The sequence below is a fragment of the Pipistrellus hanaki genome (assembly GCF_964339955.1).
Source record: "Pipistrellus hanaki genome assembly, chromosome: 6".
NCBI lineage: Eukaryota > Metazoa > Chordata > Mammalia > Chiroptera > Vespertilionidae > Pipistrellus > Pipistrellus hanaki.
Window position 1 is genome coordinate 5,996,417 of NC_140508.1, and position 27,913 is coordinate 6,024,329.

The 27,913-nt window shown below is 62.6% G+C and overlaps 3 protein-coding genes across 5 annotated transcripts; 1 reads left to right on the top strand and 2 right to left on the bottom strand.

Moving 5' to 3' along the window:
- Positions 1-9,910: 9,910 nt before the first annotated feature.
- On the top strand, positions 9,911-11,423 carry PPDPF (pancreatic progenitor cell differentiation and proliferation factor). Of its 3 annotated transcripts, none has more exons than XM_084888786.1 (5): positions 9,911-10,081; positions 10,494-10,574; positions 10,705-10,782; positions 10,882-10,978; positions 11,056-11,423. In XM_084888786.1, exons 2-5 carry the CDS (start codon positions 10,520-10,522, stop codon positions 11,168-11,170), a joined length of 345 nt encoding a protein of 114 aa, XP_084744912.1. In that variant the 5' UTR covers positions 9,911-10,081; positions 10,494-10,519; the 3' UTR covers positions 11,171-11,423. The 3 variants fall into 3 exon arrangements, with proteins under 3 accessions (XP_084744912.1, XP_084744914.1, XP_084744913.1); XM_084888788.1 differs by having other exon boundaries at positions 9,924-10,081; positions 10,437-10,574; XM_084888787.1 differs by having other exon boundaries at positions 9,926-10,081; positions 10,345-10,574.
- Positions 11,424-11,560: 137 nt separating this feature from the next.
- On the bottom strand, positions 11,561-18,520 carry PTK6 (protein tyrosine kinase 6; the record flags this gene model as incomplete). The annotated part of the gene is made up of 8 exons (XM_084888784.1): positions 11,561-12,988; positions 13,156-13,309; positions 14,556-14,737; positions 15,497-15,658; positions 15,834-15,987; positions 16,378-16,538; positions 16,825-16,946; positions 18,291-18,520. The coding sequence occupies 8 exons, from the start codon at positions 18,518-18,520 to the stop codon at positions 12,801-12,803; spliced, it is 1,353 nt and encodes a 450-aa protein (XP_084744910.1). The 3' UTR covers positions 11,561-12,800.
- A 509-nt stretch (positions 18,521-19,029) lies between these two features.
- On the bottom strand, positions 19,030-26,691 carry SRMS (src-related kinase lacking C-terminal regulatory tyrosine and N-terminal myristylation sites; the record flags this gene model as incomplete). The annotated part of the gene is given in 17 exon segments (XM_084888333.1): positions 19,030-19,193; positions 20,898-21,029; positions 21,032-21,050; positions 21,055-21,131; positions 21,226-21,431; positions 21,433-21,586; positions 21,981-22,034; positions 22,037-22,066; positions 22,069-22,137; positions 22,226-22,270; positions 22,273-22,366; positions 22,919-22,992; positions 22,995-23,084; positions 23,573-23,605; positions 23,608-23,678; positions 26,349-26,553; positions 26,556-26,691. Coding segments are annotated over 17 exon segments (1,653 nt in total).
- Between the last annotated feature and the right edge of the window lie 1,222 nt (positions 26,692-27,913).

The window sequence follows — 27,913 nt, forward strand, 5'->3', positions numbered from 1 at the left end:
AGAGAACACCTGTTAGGAAGGAGCACTATCACCCCTCCTTCAAGGGAGGGATGGAGGCCCGGGAGTGGCAGGAAGGAATCACAACTCCACCCCCACCAGAGAGTTCCTCTAGGTCTAGAGCTCTGGCCCTCCATGGGGGCAGCTCTGCCTGGCGGGGAGCTGTTGTTTCCTGGGGTCCAGAAGAGAGGTGCCAAGACCCCAACCGCCCATCTCCTCTTCTATTCTCTCAAACCCACCATAGCTGCCCAGGCTGAGCCAGCCCAGGGAGCCGAGGGAGACACAGCTGGGTCCCACCAGAGCGATGCTGGGTGAGCTTCCTCAGGGTGGCCCAGGGCCCAGGGCTGTTTGTCAGCCCCAGGAAGTACTGCAGCGGCGCAGGGCAGACCCACTCCTGGGAGCCCTGGGACATCTCACCTCTGCTTCCCACCCAAAGGCAGGACCTGGCTTCAGCCTCCCACCCCACAGCCCCGCATGCCGGGACTCCCTGTGGCCCAGGCCTTCGCAGCTCCCCGCTCTGCGCTGTACCTTCCCCGCCTCCAGGGGCTGGGCCTGGAGAGGGCAGAGGTCCTGCTTACCACCTCTGTGCACCCAGGCCTTGCACTGCCTGGCACACAGTAGGTTCTTCCATGAGCTCTGGATGATCACATAAATGTGTATCGGCCCAACTGAAACCGGTTTGGCTCAGTAGATAAAGCGTCAGCCTGCGGACTGAAAGGTCCCAGGATCAATTCCAGTCAAGGGCATGTACCTTGGTTGCGGGCTCATCCCCAGCAGGGGGTGTGCAGGAGGCAACTACCAGTAATCGATGATTCTTTCTCATCAATGTTTCTAACTCTCTATCCCTCTCTCTCTTCCTCTCTGTGAAAAATCAATAAAATATATATTTTTTTTTAATGGGAGAAAACCAAGATGGTGGCATAGGTAAATGCCTAACTGCAGCCTCACACAACAATTTCAAAAAAATACAACTAAAATACAAAATGGACATTATCCAGAACTAAGGAAAGTTGACTGACTGGAAATTCTACAACTACCCTGTTTCCCCGAAAATAGGACAGTGTCTTATATTAATTTTTTCTCCCAAAGTTGCGCTAGGTCTTATTTTCAGGGGATGCCTTATCTTTCCATGTGCTAGGTCTTATTTTCAGAGGATGTCTTATTTTCGGGGAAACACGGTAGAAGGAAAGAGAAAACCAGAAGGAAAATCAGAGGAGCTGTGAAAGCCTAAGGCAAGGAGACACTGTGTGCGCAAGGAGAGGACGGAGCCGGAGAGGAGGGGGCAGCTGAGTGCCTGGCTGGCGTTCCCTAGCGGGAAGGAGATAAAAGCTCCGGACTGTGCTGAACTCCAGTTCCGACAGCACTGAACCCCAGTTCTGGGCAAGATCCTGGGGACCAGGCTCCTACGGAGGGAGTCTGGGCTGTAAGGCAGAATCCCAAGGGAGCAGCGAAAGGCAGTCCCGGAGTCGTGCACATTTTGCACAGAGGACGGACTGTTGACTCTGCTGCTAGATTGCCCTAGTGGGAAAGAGACAAAAGCTCCGGACTGTGTTGAACCCCAGTTCTGACTGCTCTGGACCCAGTTCTAGGCTAGATCCTGGGGACCCAGGCTCATACAGAGGGAGTCTGAGCTGTAAAGCGGAAACTCAGGGTAGTGGTGAAAGAAGTCTCTGAGTCGCGCACATTGCACACAGAGAATGGACTGTTGACTGTGCTGCTGGATTGCCCTAGCGGGAAGGAGACAAAAGCTCCAGACTGCTCTGAACCCCACTTCCAACTGCACTGAACCCCAGTTCCAGGCTCATTGTGGGAGAGCCTAGACTTTTTGGTAGTGGGCGAAACTCGAGGGCACCTTTCTCTCAGAGGTGCTTGCAGCAAGTACTGAAGGACACTGAGGAACACTGAGACTCAGGAACCTCATAGGGCGGGGCTGATGGTAAGCCAAGGCTATTGGCTCCACCCTGAAACTCTACCCCACCCAAGCTGAGCAGAGGTTTTTGCAATTTTCCAAGTCTAGTAGAATAAGGCTGTCTCCTAGCATAAATACAGCTGATCCTCACAGCCAATTGGCCTGGAGGTCAGTTTCTCCCAGTGATACCAACAACAATCAAGACTTCACTACAACAAAGCTGTACACACAGTCCACAAAAGGGGGCACCAAGAGTGTCAACCTCAGGTAACTGGGAGACTGACCCACTGAACCATATAGGACACCCTAGCACACAAAGCCACCCTACCAACTCAGGGAAGCAGCAAAAATGCCGAGACAAGGAAACAGATCACAAACAAAAGAAATGGAGGACAAAAAGCGACTGTATACAGAGTTCAAAACCACGCTTATAAGGTTTTTCAAGTATTTCCTAGAAAAGGCCAATAAAATAGATGAGACCTATGAGGATAAGGGATCAACTAGAAATAAAAAGGGATCATCTAGAAATAAAGAATACATTGTCTGAAATAAAAAATATTATACAGAGTCCTAAAAACAGAATGGAAGATCGCAAGAATCAAGTCAAAGATTTGGAACGCAAAGAGCCAGAAGACACTCCTCTGCAGAAGCAAGAAGACAAGAGAATCCAGAAAGTTGAAGATAATGTAAGAAACCTCTGGGACAACTTCAAATGAACCAACATCAGAATTATGGGGATGCCAAAAGAAGAGAGAGAGCAAGATACCGAAAACATATTGGAAGAAATAGTGACAGAAAACTTCCCCCACCTGGTAAAAGAATTAGACCTACAAGTCCAGGAAGCACACAGAACCCCAAACAAAAGGAATCCAAAGAGAACCACACCAACACACATCATAATTAAAATTCCAAGAGCAGGAGAGGATCCAAGATGGCTGCTCGGGTATACACCTAGCCGCAGCAGCTCACAACAATTTCAAGGGAATACAACTAAAATGTAGAGTGGACATTGCCCAGAGCTACAGGTAGTCGACTGACTGAAAACTCTACAATAGGAAGGAGGGAGAAAACCAGAAGGAAAATCAGAGGAGCTGAAAAAAAGCCTAAGGTACGGAGACATGCTGCGCGCTCGCACGCACGCGCGCGCGGAGATGTCACAGCCGGAGAGGAGGAGAGGGCTGGGTGCTGCCTGGCGTTCCCTAGCAGGAAGGAAATAGAACCCCCAGCCTGGGCTGAACCCCCGAACCGGCAGCGCTGAGCCCCAAGTTATGTGCCAGACCCTGGGGACCCAGGCTCCTGCAGGGGGAGACAATCCCGGGGGACGGCGAAATGCAGGGCCCCCGGAGTCGCGCGCACATGGCGCGCAGAGGACTGAATGTTGACTCTGATGCTGGATTACCCTAGCCGGAAGAAACAAAGCCTCCGGCGGCAGCTCTGAGCCTCAGTCCAGACCGCCCCGAACTCCAGGTCTGGGCCAGTCCCTGGGGACCCAGGCTCGGGCAGGGGGAGACGGAGCTGTGAGGTGGAGTCTTGGGAGCGCGGCGAAAGGCCGAGCCCCCGGAGTCGCGCACACTGTGCGCAGAGGACAGTCTGTTGACTCTGATCCTGGACTCCCCTAGTGGGAGGGAGAAAGAAAGCTCCAGACTGGAGGAACGCCACGAGGAGCAGGAGCCCCTGCCGGACACCGGCCAGCCGGGCGCCAGCAAGGAGCCGGGCGACGGGGCCCCCAGTGGGGGGGGTGCCCCTGAGCCTTCGACTGCTGAGCGCTGGCAACGGAGCCAAGGACGGGGGCTGCTTCCTGGGCGGCGCCGACCCCGGCAACAGGCTGGAGCAGCGCGGGAGCCCACGGAGAACAAAGGGGTGCCACAGGCCAACCTGCTGAGCTCCCAGGACAAGGAGGAAGAAACCAAAGAAGTTCTCAATGTGAAGAAATCAAGTGAGAGCAAATGATAGTAAAATTACTTAAGAAAGAATACAAAGAAGATCTTGAAAAATCAAAGACTAAGTCAGAACTCAACGCACCAGCCAACATTGCAACATAAATGCGTTTTTTTTTGTTTTTTTTGTTTTAAAAAGAAAAAAAAAGGAGAAAAAAGGGACAGAATGTTGGAACAGCGGCGACCAGGCCTAGAGTGGCCAGGCACAAGGCAGTGGCAGCTGGGCCCGGAGCAGCAGTGGCCAGGCCCCAGAGTAGCAGCAGCCAGAACAAGAGCATCAACGGCCAGCACTGGAGCAGCCAGACCTGGGGCAGTGGCAGCCAGGCCTGAGGCAGAGGCGGCCAAGCCCAGGGTGGCCAGTCCAGGAACACCCAGACACGGAGTGGCTGGGCCCGGAGAAGCCCGGTCCAGAGCAGCCGGGTTGGGAGCAGCCAGGCCCAGAACAGCAGTAGCCAAGCACGGAGCATCCAGGCTGGGAGCGGCCAGGCTCGGAGCAGCCGGGTCGGGTGCGGCCAGGCCCGGAGCAGCGGCGGCCAGGCTGGGAGCGGCCAGGCCCGGAGCAGCTGGGTCTGGTGTGGCCAGGCCTGGAGCAGCGGCTGCCAGGCTGGGAGCGGCCAGGCCCGGAGCAGCAGCTGCCAGGCTGGGAGCAGCCAGGTCCGGAGCAGCCGGGTCTGGTGTGGCCAGGCCAGGAGCAGCGGCTGCCAGGCTGGGAGCAGCCAGACCCGGAGCAGCGGCTGCCAGGCTGGGAGCGGCCAGGCCCGGAGCAGCTGGGTCTGGTGCGGCCAGGCCCGGAGCAGCGACTGCCAGGCTGGGAGCGGCCAGGCCCGGAGCAGCTGGGTCTGGTGCGGCCAGGCCCGGAGCAGCGACTGCCAGGCTGGGAGCGGCCAGGCCCGGAGCAGCCGGGTCTGGTGCGGCCAGGCCCGGAGCAGCAGCTGCCAGGCTGGGAGCGGCCAGGCCCGGAGCAGCAGCTGCCAGGCTGGGAGCGGCCAGGCCCGGAGCAGCCGGTTCTGGTGCGGCCAGGCCAGGAGCAGTGGCTGCCAGGCTGGGAGCGGCCAGGCCCAGAGCAGCGGCTGCCAGGCTGGGAGCGGCCAGGCCTGGAGCAGCCGGGTCTGGTACGGCCAGGCCCGGAGCAGTGGCTGCCAGGCTGGGAGCGGCCAGGCCTGGAGAAGCGGCTGCCAGGCTGGGAGCGGCCAGGCCCGGAGCAGCCGGGTCTGGTGCGGCCAGGCCAGGAGCAGCGGCTGCCAGGCTGGGAGCGGCCAGGCCCGGAGCAGCGGCTGCCAGGCTGGGAGCGGCCAGGCCCGGAGCAGCCGGGTCTGGTGCGGCCAGGCCAGGAGCAGCGGCTGCCAGGCTGGGAGCGGCCAGGCCCGGAGCAGCGGCTGCCAGGCTGGGAGCGGCCAGGCCCGGAGCAGCCGGGTCTGGTACGGCCAGGCCCGGAGCAGCGGCTGCCAGGCTGGGAGCGGCCAGGCCCGGAGAAGCGGCTGCCAGGCTGGGAGCGGCCAGGCCCGGAGCAGCCGGGTCTGGTGCGGCCAGGCCCGGAGCAGCGGCTGCCAGGCTGGGAGCGGCCAGGCCCGGAGCAGCGGCTGCCAGGCTGGGAGCGGCCAGGCCCGGAGCAGCCGGGTCTGGTGCGGCCAGGCCCGGAGCAGCGGCTGCCAGGCTGGGAGCGGCCAGGCCCGGAGCAGCCGGGTCTGGTGCGGCCAGGCCCGGAGCAGCGGCTGCCAGGCTGGGAGCGGCCAGGCCCGGAGCAGCCGGGTCTGGTGCGGCCAGGCCAGGAGCAGCGGCTGCCAGGCTGGGAGCGGCCAGGCCCGGAGCAGCAGCTGCCAGGCTGGGAGCGGCCAGGCCCGGAGCAGCCGGGTCTGGTGCGGCCAGGCCAGGAGCAGCGGCTGCCAGGCTGGGAGCGGCCAGGCCCGGAGCAGCAGCTGCCAGGCTGGGAGTGGCCAGGCCCGGAGCAGCCGGGTCTGGTGCGGCCAGGCCAGGAGCAGTGGCTGCCAGGCTGGGAGCAGCCAGACCCGGAGCAGCGGCTGACAGGCTGGGAGCGGCCAGGCCCGGAGCGGCCGGGACCGGAGCAACCGGTCCCAGAGCAGCCGGGTCGGGTGTGGCCAGGCCTGTAGCAGCAACAGCCAAGTCCAGAGCAACTAGGTCGGGAGCGGCAGTTGTGGAACGAACCAGAGCAGCAGACCCGGAGCAGCTGGTTGTGGAACGAACCAGAGCAACAGAGGCCAGGCCCGGAGCAGCCAGGCCCGAAACAGCTTGCTCCTCACCTGTACCTGCCCACGGCTGCCTCTCAGACATGGCTGGAAACTTTTGCGGGAACTTGAGGGTCTGCTGAATCAAGTGATGAAGGCTTAGATCTGGATGTGTTGAGTTAGTATAGCGCTGGGGTGTTGATTTGTGAGTGCCTTGGGTGGGGCCTGGATGAGGCTGGTTGACCTATTTGAAAATGTCTTTTGTGTGAAGTGTATCATTGGGCATGTGGAGGTATTATTGATATGAGAAAATGCTAAGTAACAGATTTACTATCTGAAAAGGGATCTACTATCGGGGAAAGGGAGGGAGGAAGAGACTGAACATAAACTGTGCACCTATGGATGAGGACAATGGGGGATGGGGAGGGGGCAGAGGGTGGGGTGGGAACCTGGTGGAGGGAGGAAGAAATGAGGAACCTTTGTAATAATATGAACAATAAAGATTGATTAAAAATAAATAAATAAATAAATAAATAAATAAATAAATAAATAAAAATAAAAATAAAAAAAAAATAAAATTCCAAGAGCAAAATACAAAGAGAGAATATTAAAAGCAGCAAGAGAAAAGCAGGTAGTTACCTATAAAGGAGCACCCATACGACTGTCAGCCGATTTCTAAACAGAAACCATACAGGCCATTCGGGAATGGCAAGAAATATTCAAGGTGATGAACAGCAAGAACCTACAGCCAAAAATACTCTGCCCAGCAAAGCTATCACTCAGAATCCAAGGCCAGATAAAGAGCTTCACAAAAAAAAAAAGCTAAAGGAGTTCATCACCGCCAGACCAGAATTACATGAATTGCTGAAGGGGGTTCTCTAGGAAGAGAAAGAAAATAAAGAAAAAAAATTATGAACAACAAATACGTAACTATCAACAAGTGAATCTAAAAACCAAGGGAATTAAAAAAATCTGATGAACAATATTAACTGGTGAATATAATAGAATCAGAGGTATGGAAGGGGAGTGAACTGACGATTCTCGGGGAAAAGGGGAGTGGGGTGGGGTGCGGGAAGAGACTGAACATAAACTGTGCACCTATGAATGAGGACAATGGGGGGTGGGGAAAGGGCAGAAGGTGGGGTGGGACCTGGTGGAGGAGAACAATGGAGGGGGGGGAAAATGAGGAACATTTGTAATAGCATGAACAATAAAGATTTATATATATATATAAAAAAAAATGTGTATCGGCCCAAAAACCATAGCAGTGTCCTGGCCTATTTGGCTCAGCGGATAGAGCATCAGCCCACTGATTGAAGGGTCCTGGTTTGATTGTGATCAACGGCATGTACAACGTTGCAGCTTAATTCCTGGCTCTGGTCAGAAGGCAACCAATTAATGTGTTGCTCTTACATTATTGTTTCTTTCTCTCGCTCTGTCTCTCCCCCTCCCTTCCACTCTCACTGAAAATCAATGGAAAAATATCCTCAGGTGATAATTAAAAAAAAAAAAAAATACCACAGCAGCAAGGCCAGAACCAGCCTCCAGCCCCAAATAAGAGCTGCAGAAGCCCTCCTGCCTATGGGGGCCCTACGGGGGCAGATGCAGGGGCCCCGGCAAGTTAGGTCCATCCCAGGACAGACAGCGACCTGCAGCAGAGCAGAGGCCAGAGGGAAGAGCTGCTCCCCAGCGGGCAGCTCTGAGCCTGAGCAGAGCTGCTGCTGGGCCAGCATGGACTCCCGGGGCGGGCTTTGGTGCATCTAACCACTACCAGGCTCACAATTTGGTGAGTGGGAGGGGAAGGAGAAGATGTCTTTTGTTTTATTTTTTTTAAATATATATATTTTATTGATTTTTAACAGAGGAAGAGAGAGGGATAGAGAGAAACATCAATGAGAAAAAAACCTTGATCAGCTGCCTCCTGCACACCCCCTACTGGGGTTGTGCCCACACCAAGGTACATGACCTTGACCGAAATTGAATCAGTCCGCAGGCCAACACTCTTTCTGCTGAGCCATACCGCCTAGGGGGAGAGAAGATGTCTTCTAAAACTTAAATTTTATTTGCACTTAAGTTTATGATCCAGAATTAAGTCGCTGAAGGGGCAAAAGCTGGCCAGGATGTGACTATGGGTCTCAATCCAGAGGCACTGAGAATCAATGATTGAGAGAAGGTGGTCAGCTGTGAAGTGGGGTTTGGGGCTACAGTGCTCTGTGGGCAACTGGTGGGTGGCACGTGCCGCTCCTGTGTGGTCATTGTCCCAGTCCATACATGCAATCCAGCTCACCTCCTGAAGGAGGCATGGTAATCTTGGGAGCTCATGAAGACCCAGCTGGACAAGTGGCCGGAGAGCCCCTGGGACTGTCCCTTTACCAATGGAGCAGCAGAAGCCCATTTAGTGGGGACCCGGGGAGAGATGGAAGAAGTGGAGAGGGATGGGAATTACCTGGGACAGGCACTGCACCTCCTCCCAGGGTCCCCCGCCACGCTGCTGCCCAAACCAGATATAGTCACAAGGTCGGCAACTTCCATCCCACGCAGCCTGAAAAAGCACCTGTATCCTGGGAGGCCCCTCAGGGTTCTGTTTCCTGGCCTATTGCGCAGGAAGTTGAAATGCTGGAGGGGTCCGGAGGGTGTTGCAGATGTGGAGAGCCTGGAAGAGGGGGTGTGGCGTCTTCCCGGCAGCACCCTCCTGAGCCCTCACAGACCTCCTGAGAGCCTCCCAACGGCTGGGGAAGAAACTTGTGCAGCCAGCCAGGGCCCAGCATACAAAGAGCCAAACGTGCAGAGCTGCTGACTGCCCCTCTGCAGAGGAAGGTTGGGGCATGAGTCTGTGAGGAAGAAGGCCGAGGGCTGGCTTCCACATCAGAAAGTGTAATGCCCAAGTGTCATAAACCCCAAGGACTACCAGGGAGCCGAATCCGATGCAATTGCAGAAAGCCTGTATTTATTTCGGACTAGTCCGAGCTCAGTCCCACTTACACCAGTGAGGGCATGGTGAGAAAGAGGAAGAACTTAACATATCAATGGGTTTTATAGGGAGGGTGATCCCGCTACCTTGGCTGACCTGATTGGTTGGGTTAGGCCTAGGGTCCAGTTACCGGGAGCTGGACCCACCCCACCCTGCCCTCTCACCCCGCCCTGCCCTCTCACCCCGCCTGCCCTCTCACCCCACCTTGCCCCCTCACCCCGCCCTGCCCTCTCAAAAGGAAGTCCTTGGGAAAATATTCTGGGGTCGCTCAAAACAGGGGACCACTGCCTCCATCTACTGGAGAAATCTCCAAACAGTAGGTCTTCACCCCAGCCACTCAAATAAACCCCTTGCTGCCAGTGCCCTGCCCTCGATGCCCACGTGGGCCTCACAAGCAGCCTGGAGGCCGCTGGAGCTGGGGAACTGGGATGTGGGTTCCAGAGCCAGCAGAGCTGCGAAGGGGGTACAGGAGGGTTTCAGCGGCGTGAAGCTTTGAGGGGTATGTCTGGAGGACTCAGGGCGCACAGCTTCCCTGGGTACCACCCAGCTCCCGCACTGGGAGCAGGAGATGCCGCGGGGCCCACTTCTGTGCGGGTGAGTCCTGAGTGGAGAGGACCGAGGACAGGAGCACTGCGGAGGCCGGGCCTGCGGGGCTCGGTCCAGGCTGTGCACCGCCAGCAGAAACACCTCCCAGTGCTCCGCCACCTCCGCGGGGCGGCCTGGGAGAGACAGGAGGGGCCGGCAGGGGTCCGAGAGAACGCCAGGGCCCGGAAGAGGGGGCGGCCCTGCTCTAGGACGGGACGGGAGGAGGCAGGGAACCGCACTTCCAGGCCACCCGCGGCCTGAGACCTCCCGGGGCTGGGCTCCCGCCGGCCAGCCCTGGGGAGCGGGGGGCGTGGCCTGGGCCCGCCCCGGGACGCCAGCGCGCAGCCGCAGGATTAGCGAGCGACCGCGCGTGCGCACCTCCGCGCTTCTCGGTCGCGGTGCGGCCTCCGCCGTCTCCTCTGCAAATGGGCTCCCCGGCCTAGCGCCCCGTCCCGCCACCGTGACCGCGCGCCCAGGTCCGCGAGGGGCCGCCGCCGAGGTGAGGACGGCCCGTGCGCGACGCTGGCGGGACCGGTCGACCGAAGGACCGGAGGGCAAACGGGGAGCGGGGCGGGGCGGGAGCGCCGGGCTGGAGTCACGGCGCTGGAAGCGCATAGGGCGGGGCCGAGGGCGGGAGAAGGGCCCTGGGCGGGGAAGCGGGTGGGTTCGGTGTCCCGGGGCGGCCTGGCGGTTCCGGAGGCGCAGGTGGTGGCTCCACGCACAAAGCGCCTTTGTTCCGCGCGGCCGGTTCGGGCTGGTTAGAGCTGCCGGCGCCCGGCGGGGAGCAGGCGGTCCTCCATCCGGGAGCTTCGGAGCCACATCCCGTCTCCATAAACCGGCGCCCGGGTGGGCAGCACCCTTCCCGAGGATCACTGGGATACCAAAGGGGCTCCGAACCCCCGTGTGCGCAGGTTTCCACCAGTCCACAAGCAAGAGCATGGCGGCCATCCCCTCCAGCGGCTCGCTCGTGGCCACCCACGACTACTACCGGCGTAAGCAAGCCCCTTGCCCACTGCCCCACAGGTCTGCCTGGGCTCCCCTGCCACCCCAGCTCCAGTCCTTGGAGAAGCCCAGGCTGCCTAGCGGGTGGGCTGCAGGCTGAAGCCGACCTCTCCCCTCCAGGCCGCCTGGGCTCCACTTCCAGCAACAGCTCCTGCGGAAGTGCCGAGTGCCCTGGGGAAGCCATCCCCCACCCCCCGGGTGAGTGTAGTGGGTCCACTTCCTGTCTGCTGTGGGGACCATCTGGAGGGGTCCCCAGGAGTGGGCAGCAGCACTGTGACCCCACTGTATTTCTCTCAGGTCTCCCCAAAGCCGACCCGGGTCACTGGTGGGCAAGCTTCTTTTTTGGGAAGTCCACTCTCCCATTCATGGCCACGGTGCTGGAGTCCCCAGAGCAGTGAGTGCACCTTCGTGGGGGCCAGCGTGGGAGGCGTGGCCGCTGGGAGCACCCTCTGACCTCTCTCTCTCCCCCAGCTCGGACTCTCCCCAGGCCGCCCGCAGCGTGATCACCTGTGACCTGGCTCGGGAAGCCACAAGGAAGCAGCCTGGCGGCCAGCCTGGCAGAGCCAACGCTGGGCCCCCGTCCTGAGTGGCCGCCAGCAGACTTCCAGAGGCGCTAGGCTCTCTAAGCACCCCCCCCTTCCCTCTCCTCACCCCACCTCCTGTAGACTAGGCCGGCTGCAACAAGCAGACGCAGTTGGGTTTTATAGCAAAACAGCAAAACACCAAAAAGGAAGTTGAGAGAGCCCCACTCTTTACTACCCAAGCCACACGCAAGCCTGCCTAACACCCATAACCATGTGCCTTGCACCAAGTGGAAAATAAATGAGAAGCAGCCAGCATCCCTGACGGTGTTCCTGAGCTGTGTGTTCCAGGCTATGGGAGAAGTCGCTCAATCTCCTCAGTTCCTGGTGGAGGTGGGGAGCTGGCCCTGCCCCCTGGGCTCCTTGCTGGGGGGCTCCTCAGGCCTGGCCGATCCCCCCAGTGAGCTGCTCTGAGTGGAGCCTTGTGCCTAAGAGGAGGTGGGCGCCGGGAGAGCAGGTGGTCTGTGATCTGTGGAAGCCACCGGGGTCGCCCACCGGGCAGCCCTGCCCTGCCACCTCTGGGAGGCTGTGGGTAGGCGCTGTCAGCTAGAAGGACCTGGTGCCCTTGAAGGACCTTGATGAGGCCCCTCCACACTGGTGTGGGACAAGCACTGAGCCACACTGTCTCCCATAAGTGTGCCACCGCCAGTCCCTTGTAGGACACTGAGCGGGACCCTCCCATCCCGGAGGGTCGGGCCATAGCCCCAGAGACTGAAAGCTGAAGTAGAGGCTGAGGGTGCTCCTGAAGGGGTGTCTCACCACTGGCTGCCCAGCTTCAGGCAAAGTCCAGCTCAGGGAGCTGGGCAGGATGATTGTGCAATCTAGCTGCCTGCCCGGTGTCCACAGGTCTCCGGTGGCCAAGAGGATGACCCAGATCTGTTGGCCAGGAGAGGGCAGCGTAGTGGATGTGAGGAGGGCAGCATGGTGTGAGGTGGGACTCAGCTGGCCCCTGAGCGAGCCCTCTCGTGCCCCCTTCCCTCCCTCCCTGGGCTAGGGATAGCTGCATGAGTCTATCCAAGGCAGCTGGGGGGCTAGGACCCCGAAGGGCAGCACCTCTGTCCTCAGTGTGTCCAGGTGGAGTGGGGGCTTACCCAGGCTCCTGTGGTCCCAAGGCTGGATGGGCAAGACCCCCGCCCCGTCTTTCTGCCGTAATGCCCAGCCAGGCCCCTCGAACCTTCAGAGATAGCTCCTGGTAGCAGGGGCAGGAAGATGGGGACAACCACCTGGTCCTGGGATGGCAGGTGGCACTGCCCAACCACCAGCAGTCCCTGTTTGAGTGCTGGGGAGTTTTCCCATCCCTAAGTCGGGGCAGGTGGGAGCTAGGTGGCAAAGGAAGGGCACAGCCAAGACCCAGGTTCCCACCATGGACTCCCTTGCAGGGCCAAGCGCTGGTCCTGACAGCTGGTGGGCTGTGGGCCAGTGCCTGGGACACGCCACTCCCCCGCCTGCAGGTCCCACGGCGAGGAGGAGGTGCTGGTGCTCAGAGAGGCCGTCTCGGCCCCAGGCCGCAGGGGACATCTGGCCAGAGCAGAGCGCCCTGGTGGCTGGCGCACTTCTGCCCTGGAGTACAGTCTGGATCTGGGTGCTGTTGTGCCCTTGGCCACCTCCAGGCGGTGGGGAGGCCGCACTCGGCATTCAGATTGGGTTCTCGTAGCTGGTGAAGCTGCAGAGCTTCTCCCGCAGGGCTTGGAAGCAGGGCCTCTGCTCAGGGTCCTGGTGCCAGCACGCGAGCATCAGCCTGTGGGCACTGGGCGGGCACTCAGGGGGGCAGGGCATGCGGTAGCCAGAGTCCACCCTCGTGAAGGCCTCGTGGTTGGACATGCCTGTGGAGAGGGGGCAGAGTGGCTACTGTGCCTCCTAGGACACCTCGGCCACGCTCTCACCCTCTGCACCTCCCACACCCACTTCCAAGGCCCTCACTCCAGACAGCACCCAGGTGCTCAGAATGGTGTCCAGATTACAGGTCCTTCCCACTGCCGGGGCCCAGTACCTGGGTAGGGCGTCTGGCCCCTGCTGAAAACCTCGTGGAGGAGGACCCCGAAGGACCAGACGTCAGACTTGGTGGAGTAGTGCCCGCGGGAGAGCGCCTCTGGGGCCGTCCACTTGTAGGGGATGTTGCGGTCGTGGGAAAGGTAGATGTCCTCCTGTAATGACAGGCACGCTGGGGGAGGCAGGGGAGCCGGTGCGTGGGGAGCAGGGTTGTGGCCGCCTTGTGGGCAGAGCAGACAGGTGGCGGAGCCCAGACGGGCAGCATGACCCAGCACGCAGTGGCCACTGCCGGTGGGTTCAAGTTTAGAGTTCAGAGGTGCCAAGAAAGGCTGACTGCCACCACTGGACAAACTCGCAAACATCGCCTCCCAGGTAGCACCTCCGTCCTCTGTGTCCAGGTAGAGTGGGGCTTACCAGGCTCCTGTGGTCCCACCCCGTCTTTCTGCCATGGTGACCTGCCCCGTGCTGGCCACCGGGTGAGGAGGGAAACGTCTCAGGAGCGGCTCCCCGAGCGCCCGCACGGGCAGGGAGGGGCTGTCGGCCGAGGGACCACGAGGCCCACGCATGATCCTGACGCGTGTGTCCTCCACAGTCTTCACAACTCTGGGGGTGAGCTCTGGAAGGGGTCTATCTGAGCGCCACCACGCCTTCTGCTACCTGAGCCGCAGAAGCTACCGTGTTTCCCCTAATATAAGACATCCTCCAAAAATAAGACCTACTTACAGGTTTCCTTCTGAGTGAAATATAAGGCATCCCCCTGAAAATAAGGCTCCCCTAGGCTAAACATGAGAGATTTGGTCCACTGATTCTGAAAGAAATGGAGTCACAAGAAATTCACCAGGAAATTCAGGAATTGGATTGTTATGATGATGTTCCAGAAGATGATGACATGATTGTCATTGAATAAATGAGTAAATTCTTGATACTGTAGGATTCACAGTTTGTCTGGTTTGTGTTGACAACTACCGTACTACTGTACCGTATACAGGTAATAAATTTCCTTTATTTTCATTTAACAATAAATGTGTACCGTATTATTCTTCATGGAAAAATAAGACATCCCCTGAAAATAAGACCTAGCGCATCTTTGGGAGCAAAAATTAATATAAGACACTTATTTTCGGGGAAACAGGGTAGCAGCAACTCGAAGGAAGGAAGGAGCAGGTAAAGGCTGGTCCCTGCTTCTCTCACTCAGCAGAGACTGTGGCTCCTGGACTGGCCAAGTGCCTCGGACCCCACCCTCCACCCCCACCCCACTCCAGCTCTGAAAGGCCCTGTAAGCGGCTTCCTGTGTCCCACCTCCCAGACTGCAGCCCTCTGCTCCTGTCCCCTCAGGGGCCCCATGGCATCCCCAGCTCAGCACAGGATGCCCCACTATGCCCCGGCCCTCCGGGGTCCTACCTTGATGAGCCTGGCCAGCCCAAAATCCCCCACTTTGCAAATGTTGTTCTCGCCCACGAGGATGTTCCTGGCAGCCAGGTCCCGGTGGATGTAATTCTGAGACTCCAGGTAGCACATGCCCTCGGCCACCTGGGAGGCGATGTCCACCAGCTCCAAGACGGGCAGGGCTTTCTCATCAGACTCTGCAGAGGCAAAGGGGCCGGGTCAGCGGGGGGTCCTCTGGCTCAGTGGAGGGGCTGGCAGGGAGCGGGGCCCCCCGCAGCCCTGCCAGGAGTTCTGTGTCGGCCCCAAAGAGGCTCATACACCTTTGTACTTCGCTTCTGGGAATCGGAACTCCGGGTGTGAGTACACAGACACCCATCAGATGGAAACCTAGAAAGATCCCACGGGCCACTGGCCAAGTGGAGGCAACTCACCTGTCAACCTGAAGAACAGTCAGCGACTCGGGGCTGCTGCATGGCTGCTCCTGTGAGCGGCTCTACAGTCGGACTTTGTCCGGAAGATGGAATCCCAGGTGCACACATCACATCCCAGGCCTCATCCTACCTTCCTTCCCGCTTCAATACCACACACACACACACACACACACACACCCGCCCCGTGGCCCTCTGCTCAGCGCAGCCACCGTCGGCTGGGTGTGGCATGAAACCCTGGGGCTTGCCAGAGAAGAGCTCAGGTGCCACGGCCCAGGAGTGGGGGCTTCCCTGTATTTGCCCTTCTCTGTACTTCCTCAAACTTCACGATGAACAGACGGTACGTTGTCACAGATATCACACACATTGCTCACAGGAAAGGCCCAGCACGCACCAGCAGACCCTGGCGTCCTGTGCATGGTGTGGGCAGCCAGGGGTTTCTTTCTTCAGCGTCCTTCCTGATCCCGTCCCCACCAGCAGGTGTCACTCTGGTCCCTGACAGCAGCCCCGGCCACCACGGCCACTCACCCCGCAGGAGCTCCAGCAGGCTCCCCTTGGCCATGAGCTCTGTGATGATGTACACGGGGTCCCCCACGGACGCCACCGCGTACAGCGCCAGGATGTGCTTGTGCCGGAGCTTCTTCATGGCCTGGATCTCCGCCTGGAACGTGTGCTGGTGCAGGAGGTCATCTGCAAGATGGACAGATCGGAGGGGGCAGCCCCAGCACCCGCCCTCAGGAACTGTGGGTGCTCACCCGGGTGACCGGCTCCCAAGGCCAGTGAACGGGGCAGACGCACTGGTCCCACTGCGGCCCCGCACCCCATAGGGGTCTCCGTGAGGGCTCGCCACGCCGGGGCCACTCACCTCGGGCAATCACCTTCACGGCCACGCGGACCTGGCCTTTCCAGAGCCCCTCGAAGACCTCCCCGAAGTAGCCGGCCCCCAGCTTCCTGCAGAGCGTGAACTCCTCCCGGGGCCGCTCCCAGTCGGCACAGAGGGGCAGGGGCTCCCTCTCGTGCTGCAGGGACACGGGGAGGGGTGCCTCCATCGCCCGGCCCTCTGAAGCCCCTCCGACTCCAGCAGGGCGTCTGCCCCTTCTGTGTCCTGTAAACACCCCCTCCCGGCCTGCCCTGGGCCTGTGACGGTGCCCACTTGCCACTCAGACAAAATGCTCAGCTGGGCACAGAGCCTTGTCTCAGAGACAAAGGACACAGCAGGGCACCCTGACCTCTTCAGCCCAAAGGTGAGAGTGACCAGCAAGAGGGGACCATCCTCTGCCCCACCTGCAGGTCCGGCCCCAGGACCTCAGCCAGAGTCCCCTGGAGCCCTCCGCCTGAGCCTGAGGACCCGGGTCACTGAGGAGGAAGGGCTGCAGTGGACAGAGTCTGGGGGGCGGGGGCGGCCCTACCTTCCCACAGGGCACTGTCAGCTGCAGGCCTCTGGACAGACTGTGTGCTCGGTGGTGGCTCACGAGCTGGGCCAGGCTGGGGAAGGACACGGCTTCGCTGAGGTGCAGACGGCCCGCACACCTCCAGATCCTGTAGTGCCGCACGGCCGGCCTGTCCCGCACTGGAGCGCAGGGGCGCGGGCAAAGGAGGGTGCGTGAGCAGGCGAGGGCGCCCCGGCTCAAAGAGGAGTGCCGGCCGGCAGGGGCGCCACGCCCGCCTCCTGCCCTGTGTCCTTCCAACAGTGGCCGGAGAGAACCCAGGCGGGACCACAGGACAATCACCCCGCGGGGCCTGAGTCTCCGGGACAGGCCTCCATGTCCTGGTGCCACAGCCAGGAGGAGGGAGAGAGGCTTAGGGACAGGAGGACCGAGCCCGGCGCCGGCAGACCCGGGAGAGGGCTGCTGCACCTGAGAGGACATAGTCGGCGCCCGGCTTCTCGCTGACCCTGATCAGGAAGGCCCCGGGCCCGGAGCCGTCTGCCTGCAGTCGGTGCACGGCTTCTGAGCGGGAGATGCAGCCGAAGAACCACCTGCAGAGGGGGCAGGAGCCCAGAGCCACACTGACTCCACGCTGACCCCTGCCCTCCCACCTGAGTCCCAGCCTCCACCTGCACCCCAGCTGCCAGCTGCCACTGTCTCCGACCTGAGGCTCCTCCCTGCCCGTCACAGACCCACGTGTCCTGAGGGAGCGGAGGCCGTTAGAGCAGGCATCGTCACCACTCTGGCCTGGGCTGTCCCTGGTGGTCAGAGCCACCCTGTCCCAGGGATGTGCCACCCATCCACGGGACCGCGTGGTTCTGTGACTCTGACCACCTCCAGCGACCCGGGCCACAGACAGGTGTGCTGAGCAGCTGGCCACGCACACCTGGCTGGTCACACACCCGCACTGCACACTCACTCGCACACTCGCCCCATGCCAACGCGTCAGCAGCCCTGCGAACCCTGGACTCGGCTGCAGGGTGGGGCCCGCCATCTCCCGGTGACCTCTGCTGCCAGCTGCTCTGCCTTTGGCACCCAACTCCCTCAGCACCATTGGAACGCGGGCCCAGCCTGCGCACCCTCCACCGCGCTGCCTCCTCCGGTTCTCCAGCCAGCTGTCCTCAGGCCGCCATGCCCTCCTCCAGCTGGTCCTTCCCGGCACCACACCCCCGGAGACCCGCCTCCGAAGCCGACCTGCTTCCGAACTTGCTCATGGCCAGTCTCCCCTCGACAGGTGGTCACCCCTACCCCGCACAGCGCGAGCCCAAACACGGCGGGTGCCGGCTGGACCCCTCCCAGAGCTCCAGGGGGGCACTCAGGGCTCGTGGGCACGCGAGCGAAGGCTGCCTGGTTTCATCCCGGGCAGCCTGTCGGGCGGCCGCCGCTCCCGTAACGAGGCAGCCGTGAGGGTGCGAGGAGCAGCGCCCACAGCCCACGCCCGAGCGGGCATGTCGCAATGATCTCCCTCCCTAACTAGGTCGCACGCACATCTGGTTTCAGTTGGTTGGAAGGTGAGCAGAACTTGGCTCCCCAAAAGGTCCAGCCCTGCCTTGGATTCACTGCGGGCAGCCCCCCGGGGGCCCTGTGGCCTCTTCTGTCCTCTCTGGGTCCTGGCACCACAAAGCGGCCACGTGGGAGCCCAGGGCAGGGGCCCCAGGCCGCAGCCTCCCCAGATGCCGGTCGGCAATGATGTACAGCCATGGATGGTGGGGTCTGGCCCTGACTTGGGGGCCCAAGGAGACGAAGCCACAGTCCTCACCCTCCTTGGCCAGCCCTGCTCCCGTCCCTCCCCGAGCCCGGCCGCAGGGCGCGGAGCTCTCCGGAGGCCCTGCCCTGCTGGAGCTCAGGCGGACGCAGGGCCGTGCACGGGGCCCGCAGGACCACGGGGCACTCACGGCTCAGACTCCACAGTCTCCCTCTCGGCCAGGTAGTTGTGAGGCACGTAGCCTTCTGCCAGGGCCCCGCCCTCAGCGTCCAGCAGCGTGGCCCACCACCACTCCTCCTCCTTCCTGGCCACGTGGAAGAGACTTCCTGCCTGGAAGCTCAGCTCCTCGTCTGTCCGGGCCTTAAAGTCCCAGAGGCCCACATACTTGGGGCCCAGGTGCGCCTGGCCCCGGGACACCATGGTGTCTGAAGCGGCAGGTCCTAGCCGCCTGGCCTCTCTGCCTGTCGCCAGGCTGGCCGGGAGGTGTGGCCGGGCAGGGCCAGTTCTGACAGGCCGCCCCACCCGCCCAGCCAATGAGCTACGCACTTCCCTCAGCACCTGGCTCCACCTCGAGTCCTGGCAGGCCCCCCCCACCCCCGTTCTACCTCCTGGGCCAGGCATGGTGGCACTGTCCTTGCCCACCCTCTGGGAATGTGCTCACAAGTGACCACGTGGTGGGCCTGAGCCCCGAGAGGGGGAGGGTAGAGTCACCAATGAGGGCCCCTGGACCATGGGAGAGGGTTTGGGAGCTGGGTCAGGGACGAAGACCATGGACAAGGGACTCCACGGGGGAGGGGGGAGCGGGGAGGGGAGGCGTGTGGGGGAGCTGGTGCGGCTGCAGCAGGCAGTCCAGGGTGGCCGTGGGTTCCGGTCAGCCCGCTGGCCTGGGGCCTGAGGCTTCCTGGCTGAGGCGACGCCAGGAACTGCCGCTACGGCAGGAGGCTGAGGACAAAGGAGCCGCGTCCTGCTTGTTGAAACTCGCCGTCGTTGAGGAGAGCAAGGGCCCACGCACCCGTCCGCGGGAAGAACAGGAGCGGCTGCTTAACGAGGTCATGGTCGGGCAGCCCCCCAGCGCTGGCCGCGCCGCCGGACCCTGGAGGGCAGGGCTCCAGGGGGCGGGGCCGCAGGGTGGGGGGCTGTTAGCACCCTCCGCTGCGAACCAATACGCTCCAGTCCGAGGGCCTCGAGTCCCTGGGGCTCTGCCTGAGCCACACCAGGAAGCTCCGGTTTCCGGACTGCCCGGCCCGCCCAGAGGCTCCGAGCACCAAGCTGTCCAGCACCTGAGACAGCCAAGGCGACCCCTACGCGCACCTGCCTCTCTGGCCTGCCGCCACGCCTCGCACATTCCTTCCCCGGAGGCTGCCTGCCAGCCGCCCACACACCCCGCGGCGCCAGCCCAAGAGGGCGAGCCCTCCTGGTGGCCGGAGCCCCTGCCCAGAGGGGCCCTTGATCCCCCCACCCCGAGGGGCTCAGCGCCGCCCTCACCTTCTGGGGCCCAGCCCCTCGGCCCAGCACAGGACGGAGGGTCAGCAGCTGCTGCCCAAACCCTCCTGCCCCACACCGACCAGGCCGGGGCAGCCCAGCCTGGGGTCTGAGGCTCTGGGCACTCCTGACTTCCCACTCCGCCCTGACCCAAAGCCAGACGCATCTGGGCCTGATGGGCTGGTTCCTACCTCATCCCTGTGCTGCCCCCGCCTCGCCCTCTACCATGCAGCCCCTCCCCCAACCCAGCCCCAGCAGCCTCTGCTCTCTGAGCAGCCCTGGGGGTCACTTATCTGCGCCCGAGGGGCTTGTACATGCCTCTGTCCTTTCTGTCCCACAAGCCTCTGGGGCACAGCTGTCAGTGCGGGGCTCCCAGGAGGGTGGGGGTGAGGAGCCTGAAGGCAGACCCCACCCACCCACTCCTCCCACTTCTCCAATTGTTCATCTGTTTGCTCCAGAGCCGGCAGGTCCAGATCCAGAGCCGGCAGGTGAGGCACCTCCTCACTCGGCGATGTCAGCGGTGGCTTAAATCAGGGCTGGAGCTGCCTGGCTCTGGAGACGCTTTTCCCCTTCCCAAGAGCCGTCCGAAGCTGCCCGCCTCCAAGCAGCCTGGCTGCACAACAGGCAGCGCCGGACCTGCACCACAGAGGCGGACGAGTCCCCGCCCCAAGACCGCCACTCCGCAGCCGCCTGACCTTCCCGTGTAGCACCAGCCCAGCCACCCCTCGGGCTGTCCCCCAGCTCCTGGGGGCGTCGTCTGCTTCTGGCTGCCTGGGGTGCGGGCCGGACGCAGGGCCAGCTCTCCCTCCATCGGGACAGACCGCCCTGCTCCGGCCAGGACCCAGGCCGGTGATAACTCACGTCTGTGCAGCTGACTCAATGCACGCATGTTTATTGAGGGCTGCCTCCCTGCACACACAGGGCTGCCACAGGCAGCGGCACACGTGTGCAGGCTGCTGCACCCCGCGTGCCCAGAGCTGGGGCCAGCCTGGGAGCCTCGAACCAGCCCTTCAACAAGACTCTGGGAAAGACTGGGAAGCCACACCTGCCGCTCCTGACCCCGGGAGGGTGTCCCAGGTGGGAGGGCCCTCCGCCAGCTCAGAGCTCCTCCCCCAGCCACCCTGCTCGGCGGGCCTTCTCTCCGGGGTTCTGCCCACGCCAGGGACACGACCACCGGGCAGATGCCAGCCCCTCTGCTCTCTGAGTGCATGTCTTCGTAGTTGGCCTGGGCGCGCACACCTGCGTGTGTCAGCCAGCACGTGAGGCCCACGGCCAGGGGCTCCGAGGCTGCGGGGGCCCTGGAGCACGGAGGTACACATCGTCCTGAGGGAGGCCGAGGAAGCAGCCAGCCCGGCGGCGCCCGCGTCACGGGAGGCGGGGGAGGCGCCCGTGGATGGTGCCCCGCGTGCCTGCGGCGCAGCGAAGACCGGCCGCTCCTCCGGCTGCGCTTCCAGCACGCCAGCATGAGCGTAGGCCTCGGCGGGGCAGGCGGCCGGGCGTGGAGCCGGCACCCTCTCGATCTGCTGCAGCGTCTCGTGGTTGCTCATTCCTGGGGAGGAGGAGTCACCGTGGGTCCCGCTTCCCCAGACCGTCACGTGGCAGCCTCGAGGCCTGGCGCCCTTCTGGGGCTGCGGGGGGCCCACCTTCGTAGGGACCCTGGTCGTAGGAGAACACCTCATAGAGCAGCACGCCGAAGGACCAGACGTCCGACTTCGGAGAGCACACGTGGAAGTGGGCGGCCTCGGGCGCTGTCCGCTGGACGGGGATCTTGGAGCCGCTGTCCTGGCGAGGGCACCGCGGTGCGGCGATGAGGCGCCTCCGCTCCCGCCGGCACCGCCCGCGCCCTGACCGTGAGCGACCGGGCCAGGCCGTCGTCCACGAGCACGTTCCTGGCGGCCAGGTCTCGGTGCCCGCTGTGCCGCTCCTCCAGGTGGCACATGCCCTCCACCACCTGGCAGGCGAAGCCCAGCAGCACTGCCGGGCTCAGGGCGCGGCCTTCGGGGCCTGCAGGGGCAGCCGACAGTCAGGCCACTGCCCTCTGTGCCTCAGTTTCCTCATCTGAGAGGGGGAGCCCTGTGCGGCTGCAGTGACCATGCCGGGCAAGCCGTTTCTTGGCAACCAGCCTGGTCCCCAACAGAGACAGAGGAGGCCCAAAGTGGGAGGGGGCGCTGGACTGGGTCCATCCTGACCTCGTCAGGGTCTGGGGACACAGATGGACCCGTGTGTGTGTGTGTGTGTCTGTGTGTGTGTGTGTCCCCGCTCACACTCTGCCCAGCCCGGAACCCAGGCCCTGACTTTCTCTCCACAGGCCTGCCCAAGGCCCGAGCCCGAAGGCAGCAGGGTCGTTCCGGCCCGAAGGTCGTGCTGCCCACAGGCGGGCGGCCGGCAGGGCACTCACTGCCCGGGAAGGCCTGCAGGCTGCCCTTGTGCGTGAGCTCGGTGACGATGTACCAGGCCCGCCAGCGGAGCACACGGCGTGCAGGGGATGCGCCGCTCGAGCCGCAGGCTCCTGAGCGTCTGGATCTCCTTGGCGAGGTCAGCGAGTTTCATGTCAGCTGCTGGAGAGGGTGCAACTCCAGGACCCGCCCACAGCACTGCGGCTGCCCGGGGCTCCAGGGTCAGGGGTGGCAGGGCCTCACCCACCTGGTTGGGTGACCTTGATGGCCACGGGCAGAGCGCCGAGCCACGGCCTTCCCACACCTCCCCGAAGTAGCCTTTGCCCAGCTTCCTCCGAAGGGTGAACTCGGAGCGTGGCCGCTCCCACGCGTGCTGCTCCAGGGGCTTCTGTGGGGAGGGGGCGCTCAGTGCCTCTGTGCCCGTCAGAACTGCCAGGCCTCCACCCCGTGCTCAATGCTGGCTCCAGCTAGAGCAAGGGGTGCCAGGGGCTGGCCTCCCTGGGGCAGGGCCTGTTTGCTAAGGAAGGCCCTCTGTCCGCAAACCCTCATCGCTGTCAGGCTGTCATTCAGGGACCAGAGGAACCGGGGCGCTGCCCAGCCCCTCGGCAAACAGCCACACTGGGACATGGTGCAGAGCGGCAGCTCCAGCCCAGGCGGCTCCTCGGGATCAGCAATCCTCCCACGGCTTCTGCCCTGGGCCTGGAGCGGCTGCGGGAGCCTTCCCCCATGCGCCCCAAACTCCCCGCCCTCCTCACCGCTGCCTGCAGAGCCTGGCATACTCCGGGCCCAGGGCTCTCAGAGGAAAGCAGACCCCACCCCAAGCAGGGCCCCAACCAGAGCGTGGAGGGTTCACCAAGTGTGGGCTCCTGGGCCTTAGAGATGCCCTCTGGCAGTACGCGAGGCCCAGGAAGGCGGGCGGGAGCAGGGCGGGCAGGCCCACCTGGGACACGCAGGGCTGCAGTGGCGGGTTCTGGATCAGCTTCCAGTTGGCTTTGTAATAGGAGAGCAGCACCCCAGGCTGGGGAAGAGATGGCCCTTCTGCAGGTAGAAGCTGCCGTCAGCCGCTGTGGAGATGCGGCAGTGGCGGGCTTCGGCCTGGGCCCAGACTGGAGAGGTGCAGAGATGGAGGCTGTGTCCAGGCTCTCCACCACCACAGCCAGGAGACTGCCACCACGCTCTGGGCGCCTCGTGGAGAGGAGGGTGTGGGGAGAGCTACAGGCAGAGGAGCAGACGGTGCAGGTAAGAGTCTGCCGGGGAATGGAGGGGCGGGTGAGCTCCTGAGGAGGAGTGGACAAACAGGAAGTGAGCAGCAGTGGGCGCTATCAGCCCGAGGAGGTGCTGGGCACCAGTAAGGACTCTGAGGTCAAGGGTGTTCTTGTAAGAGATCAACCAGAGGCTTGTGTGCTTGCATACGAGCATAGCCGATGGACACGGGCACTGGGGCGGCGGGGCTTGTCCTGGGGCAGGAGTGGCGGGGAGGTCAATCGCAGAAAAAGGAGACATATGCACTGCTTTAAACAAGAAAAAAGAATGTTCTACCTCGGCACGGCTGCCCAGGGTGCCTCCGGGGGACAGAGGCTGAGGGCCTTTGTACCTGACAGCGAGTAGTCACCCTGGCTGCTCTCACTGGGCCTGGAGCGTTGGCTGGGGACAGGAGCAGCTGCTGGGCCTGGGTGCGGCTGATGCCATTGAAGTACCAGCTGCAAAGGGTGGGCGCAACCGTCACTGGGCAGGCCCAGTCCCAGGTACCCCAGCCCCACGCTGGTCAGAGGCCCCATGTGCCCACTCTGTGCCCCCAGCCCCGCCCCCAGTGCTCAGCCTCCCTAGTCCTCAGGGACTGGACAGGAGAACCACCTGGAGCTGACAGCCACCAGCAGTGACCCATGCCATGTGAGGCTGTCCACTCCCCTCAGCTGCAGGGTCCATTAGTCCTGCTCATAGTGACCACAGCCCTGGCCACGGGCTAGCAGCCTGGACAGACCAAACCTGTCAAACTCAAGACAACTGAGCCCTTCCGAGGCAAGGGGGCCGCTAGGAACAGGCTCCCTGACGAAGCTCGGTGTGGGCTGGGCTGCCGCCTGGCTGGGCATGGCCCAAATGCCTCAGGAGGTCAGAGGTGGGTGGGAGAAGCAGCTGCAGAGCTGGCAGCTGGGAAGGCCCTCAAGAGGTGGCCTGAGCCTGATGGGCAGGTGGGCAGGTGGGCAGGGGAAGCTGGGAGACCGGGGAGGCTAAATGCATTGAGAGTCCGCCTGGAGGAGCCCTGCCCGGCACAAACCAGCTCGAGCCCCTGGCCCTCTGCTCACACAGAGCCACTGGAGTGGAGGCCACCCGAAGGCCAGGTGGCTGGAGCCCCGGGCAGCCACTCCACAATCGTACAGCATTCCCAGACACCGAACCCCCACTCCTGGATGTGGGGTGGGGAGGGCCTTCCTGGGGTTTCCTCATCTGACTCTCCATCCACCACAAATCAGCCACGTGAGGCCACTGCCCCACCCACCACCTGTGCTATTCCCCAAGGCTGGGGGGACCTCACCCCTGAGTTAGCTTCCCTTCCGGGACCCTCCCCAAACCTAGGGTCCCTGGGGACCCAGTGGCAGCAGGCCTGACCCCAAGGGGACCACTAATGTTCAGAGACAGCCCCTCGCCCCCCTGAGGGACTGGCTCTCAGCTCACCTGGGGACCCAAAGTCTGACTCAGAGCAAGTAAGCACAAGGTGGGGGTGCCCCCAGAGAGGGGACCGGGTGACAGAGCTGTGCAGGTGGTGCTGCTGAAGCCAGGGGCAAGGGCAGGGCCTGGAGGAGGGGCAGAGACAAACGTGCACCCTCCTGGGGAGCTATGGAGAGGGTCTGGGAACCAATGTGGCCAGAGCCGTGGGGCTGGCCTAGACTGGAGGGAGGACGGGAGACAGGAGAAGTGGGTGCGAGTGGGTGGAGAGGCAGAGGGCTGGGAAACACTGGAGGTGGAATCAGCAGACAGGCAGGTGGGGAAGGGTGGAGGACCATGGACCTACACGGGTCCCCAGAGACAAACCTGGTGGGCAGCGAGCTCAGGGACACACTGATTGGGAGCTCTGAGGAGGCCAGGCTCGTCCACACAGCCTGCCCGCTGGGCCTGCTGGCGGAGAACAGCTCAGGTGCAAAGGCGCTTAGCAGCCTTCCCGGGACAGCAGGGCTGTGGGGACAAGGAGAACCAGAGGCTCCCGCCCGGCCTCCCTGCAGCCCCAGGGCCGGGGGGGGGGGGGGGGGGAGCTGGGCACCCCTGGGCTGCAGGGATGTTCTCAGGGTCCCTCCCTGGGGTGTGGGCCGTGGGCGAAATAACTCAGCAACTTGGAAGCAATGAGGCCTCACTGTGGGGTTGAGGGCCCAGCCCACCCAGCCAGTCTGGGCCAGGGACAGTGTCTGGGGCGAATGACCCGGGAGCTGGGCAGCCCTCTCATCTCCAGCCAGGCAAACAGTCATTAGCGCTTCCTCTTGGCAGCCCTCCCCTCCCAAGCCCTGCCAGCCTTTTCCGGGAGCAGCTCTGGCTTTGTCCTCCACGCCTGGGTGACTGGGCACCTCCCCATCACTGACTGTTTGGTCCCAGGCGTGGGGTGAGGGCCGGGGGCACCTTCCTGAGACTCCAGCTTCTCCCAGGGGCTGGCAGTGGCCTGGCTGAGGCTGAGGTCTAGGCTGGTCGGCAAGGACACGTGCAGGGCCCAGGCCGGCCCAGCGGGGGCAGGACCCTCACCAGGTCCTGTTCTCACCCAGCACGCCGCCTCTGTGCATGCTGGGCTGAGGGGGAGACTGCCCAGTGTCCATCCAGACCCCAGAGACTGCGGTGGCCACCACTGCCAGCTGACCCACCGCACTCAGGGAAGATGGGTCAGGTCACATCCCAGGTTTGAATGAAATGCTGAGGCCTATGGACTGTGCCCACTGCCAGATGGCAAGGCCCTGCTCAGAGCTGGCACAGAGACCCCCCGTCCTTGGACCTGGAGCCGGAGCGGAGAAGTACCTCCCCGAGGAGCCGCCTGGAGAGCAGGCTTCTTCCTCCCATGGTGACAGGCTGCCATGCCAGCAAGAGACATTCCTGCCCGGCACTGCCCGCCTCTGGGCTCAGGCTCTGGGGGAGTGGTTGGGCCCCCTACCTGGGTCCACTGCCCACACAGGCCTTTTTTGGAGCAACCCCGAAGCCCCGTGCCTGGCCCAGGGCAGGCGCGGGGTGGGGATGTGCAGTGAGGGGCAGGGGGATGCACTTCTGAGATATCGCACCCTCACCCCCTTACCAAGGGCCTGGAGCCCGCCACCCGCGGAGTGCGTGGATGACCGCAGACTCCCAGATGGCCACCCACCTCACCCACTTACCCCTGGCCCAGAGCAGGCGGCACTCACGGCTGGTCCGTGAGCATCTCGGGGGTGGCCTTGGCTACATAGGCGAGGGGCACGAGCCCCACACTGGGCCGGCCGGAGAGCCGACGGGCAAAGATGTAGTTGCCCTCCTCCTTGAGGGCACAGAGCCTGTCCCCGTGGCGGAGGCTCAGCTCGTGGGCACACGGCGCCGGGAGGTCGCACAGCGCCCTGAAGAGCTGCCTGGGGCAGCGGCGGGGGGTTCCGGCTCAGGGTCGGCGCCGGGGTCGGGAGAGCAGGGGAAGCCGTGGTCCTGGGCACCTGCTGGCCAGATCTTGTTCCAGAAGGAGGACAGGAAGGCCAGCCGCTTCCTGAGGAAGGGCTCCATGTTCTGAACCTGGTCCCAGGACGCCCAGGCCCTGCAGGGAAGGGACTTCCGAAAAGGAGCAGCTGGAAGGCTGGTGGGAAGGTGCTTGTCGGAGCCTGGCTGCGTTGGTCCTGGCTGGTGCAAGGGGTGGGGTCAGTCCCTGCAGAGGGCCTGCACCGCACAGCCCACACGCAGGAGCGGGCTTGCACAGACCCCTGCCTGCCTCCAGGCTGGTGTTCAGACCAGTCTGGGGGGCAGGGCCGGGTGAGGAGATGGATATGAACCCAGTGGCATAGAAGGGATGGGGGTGAGCTTGGTTCACAGCCAGCCCCTGCTGATGAAGCAGCCGGGCCTGTGCTTCTGTGTTGGGAGGGGAAAGCAGCCCCAGCCAGCAGGGGCCCTGGGGCAGGGTCTGTGGTGGGTGGGTCCCAGCAGGTGGCCTCCTCTCTCCCCTGTGTCTCCCCCCGCCAGTCATACAGAGGCCCCTCCCTCTGCTGACGGCTGCAACTCTCCTTCCTCTCCTTGAACTCTATGCACATCCAAAAGTTTGCGCGCTCTCTCTCTCTCTCTCTCTCTCTCTCTCTCTCTCTCTCTCTCTTTAAAAAATAATATATTTTTATTGATCTCAGAGAGGAAGGGAGAAGGAGAAATGGAAACATCAGTGATGAGAGAGAATCACTGATGGGCTGCCTCCTGCATGCCCCACACTGGGGATTGAGCCCACAACCCAGGCATGCGCCCTTAACTGGAATTGAACCTGGGACCCTTCAGTCCGCAGGCCGACATTCTTCTCACTGAGCAAACCTGGCCACAAGTTTGTTTTCGGTGGTGAATGTTCCCTATAACCAGGTGTGACGATTGTCCAAGTGGCCCCAGAGAGGCAGCCGACCCTTTTCTCTGCACTGCATCTGGGGGCAGCTTATACCGTTTACAAACTGGTGTGGCAGCCACACAGTGAACTGAGGGGCACCTGAGACTACCCTGCTGGGGTGTGAGAAGAGGATACTTACACACACACCTGCCGGGCGGGGGTGGGGAGGGGCTGGAAGAGCCTGCAGCCCCGCCGCCACCTGCTCCCCCGAGTGCAAGTCTGGGATTTGTGGGTGCATATACAGGCTCCCCCTCCTCGGAAGCCAGGCCTCTGACCTGCACCCGAAGGGCCTCCTCAGGCCAGGGCCCCCTCGTGCTGACCATGCTTGGGGCCAGCCACTCAGATCCCAGACACGCTCTCCCAAAGACTCGC

Coding starts and splice junctions, on each gene's coding strand:
- PPDPF (XM_084888786.1), top strand. CDS start 10,520: ATGGCGGCCATCCCCTCCAGCGGCTCGCTCGTGGCCACCCACGACTAC. Junction 10,575..10,704: donor CACCCACGACTACTACCGGC/GTAAGCAAGCCC, acceptor TCTCCCCTCCAG/GCCGCCTGGGCTCCACTTCC. Junction 10,783..10,881: donor AGCCATCCCCCACCCCCCGG/GTGAGTGTAGTG, acceptor TATTTCTCTCAG/GTCTCCCCAAAGCCGACCCG.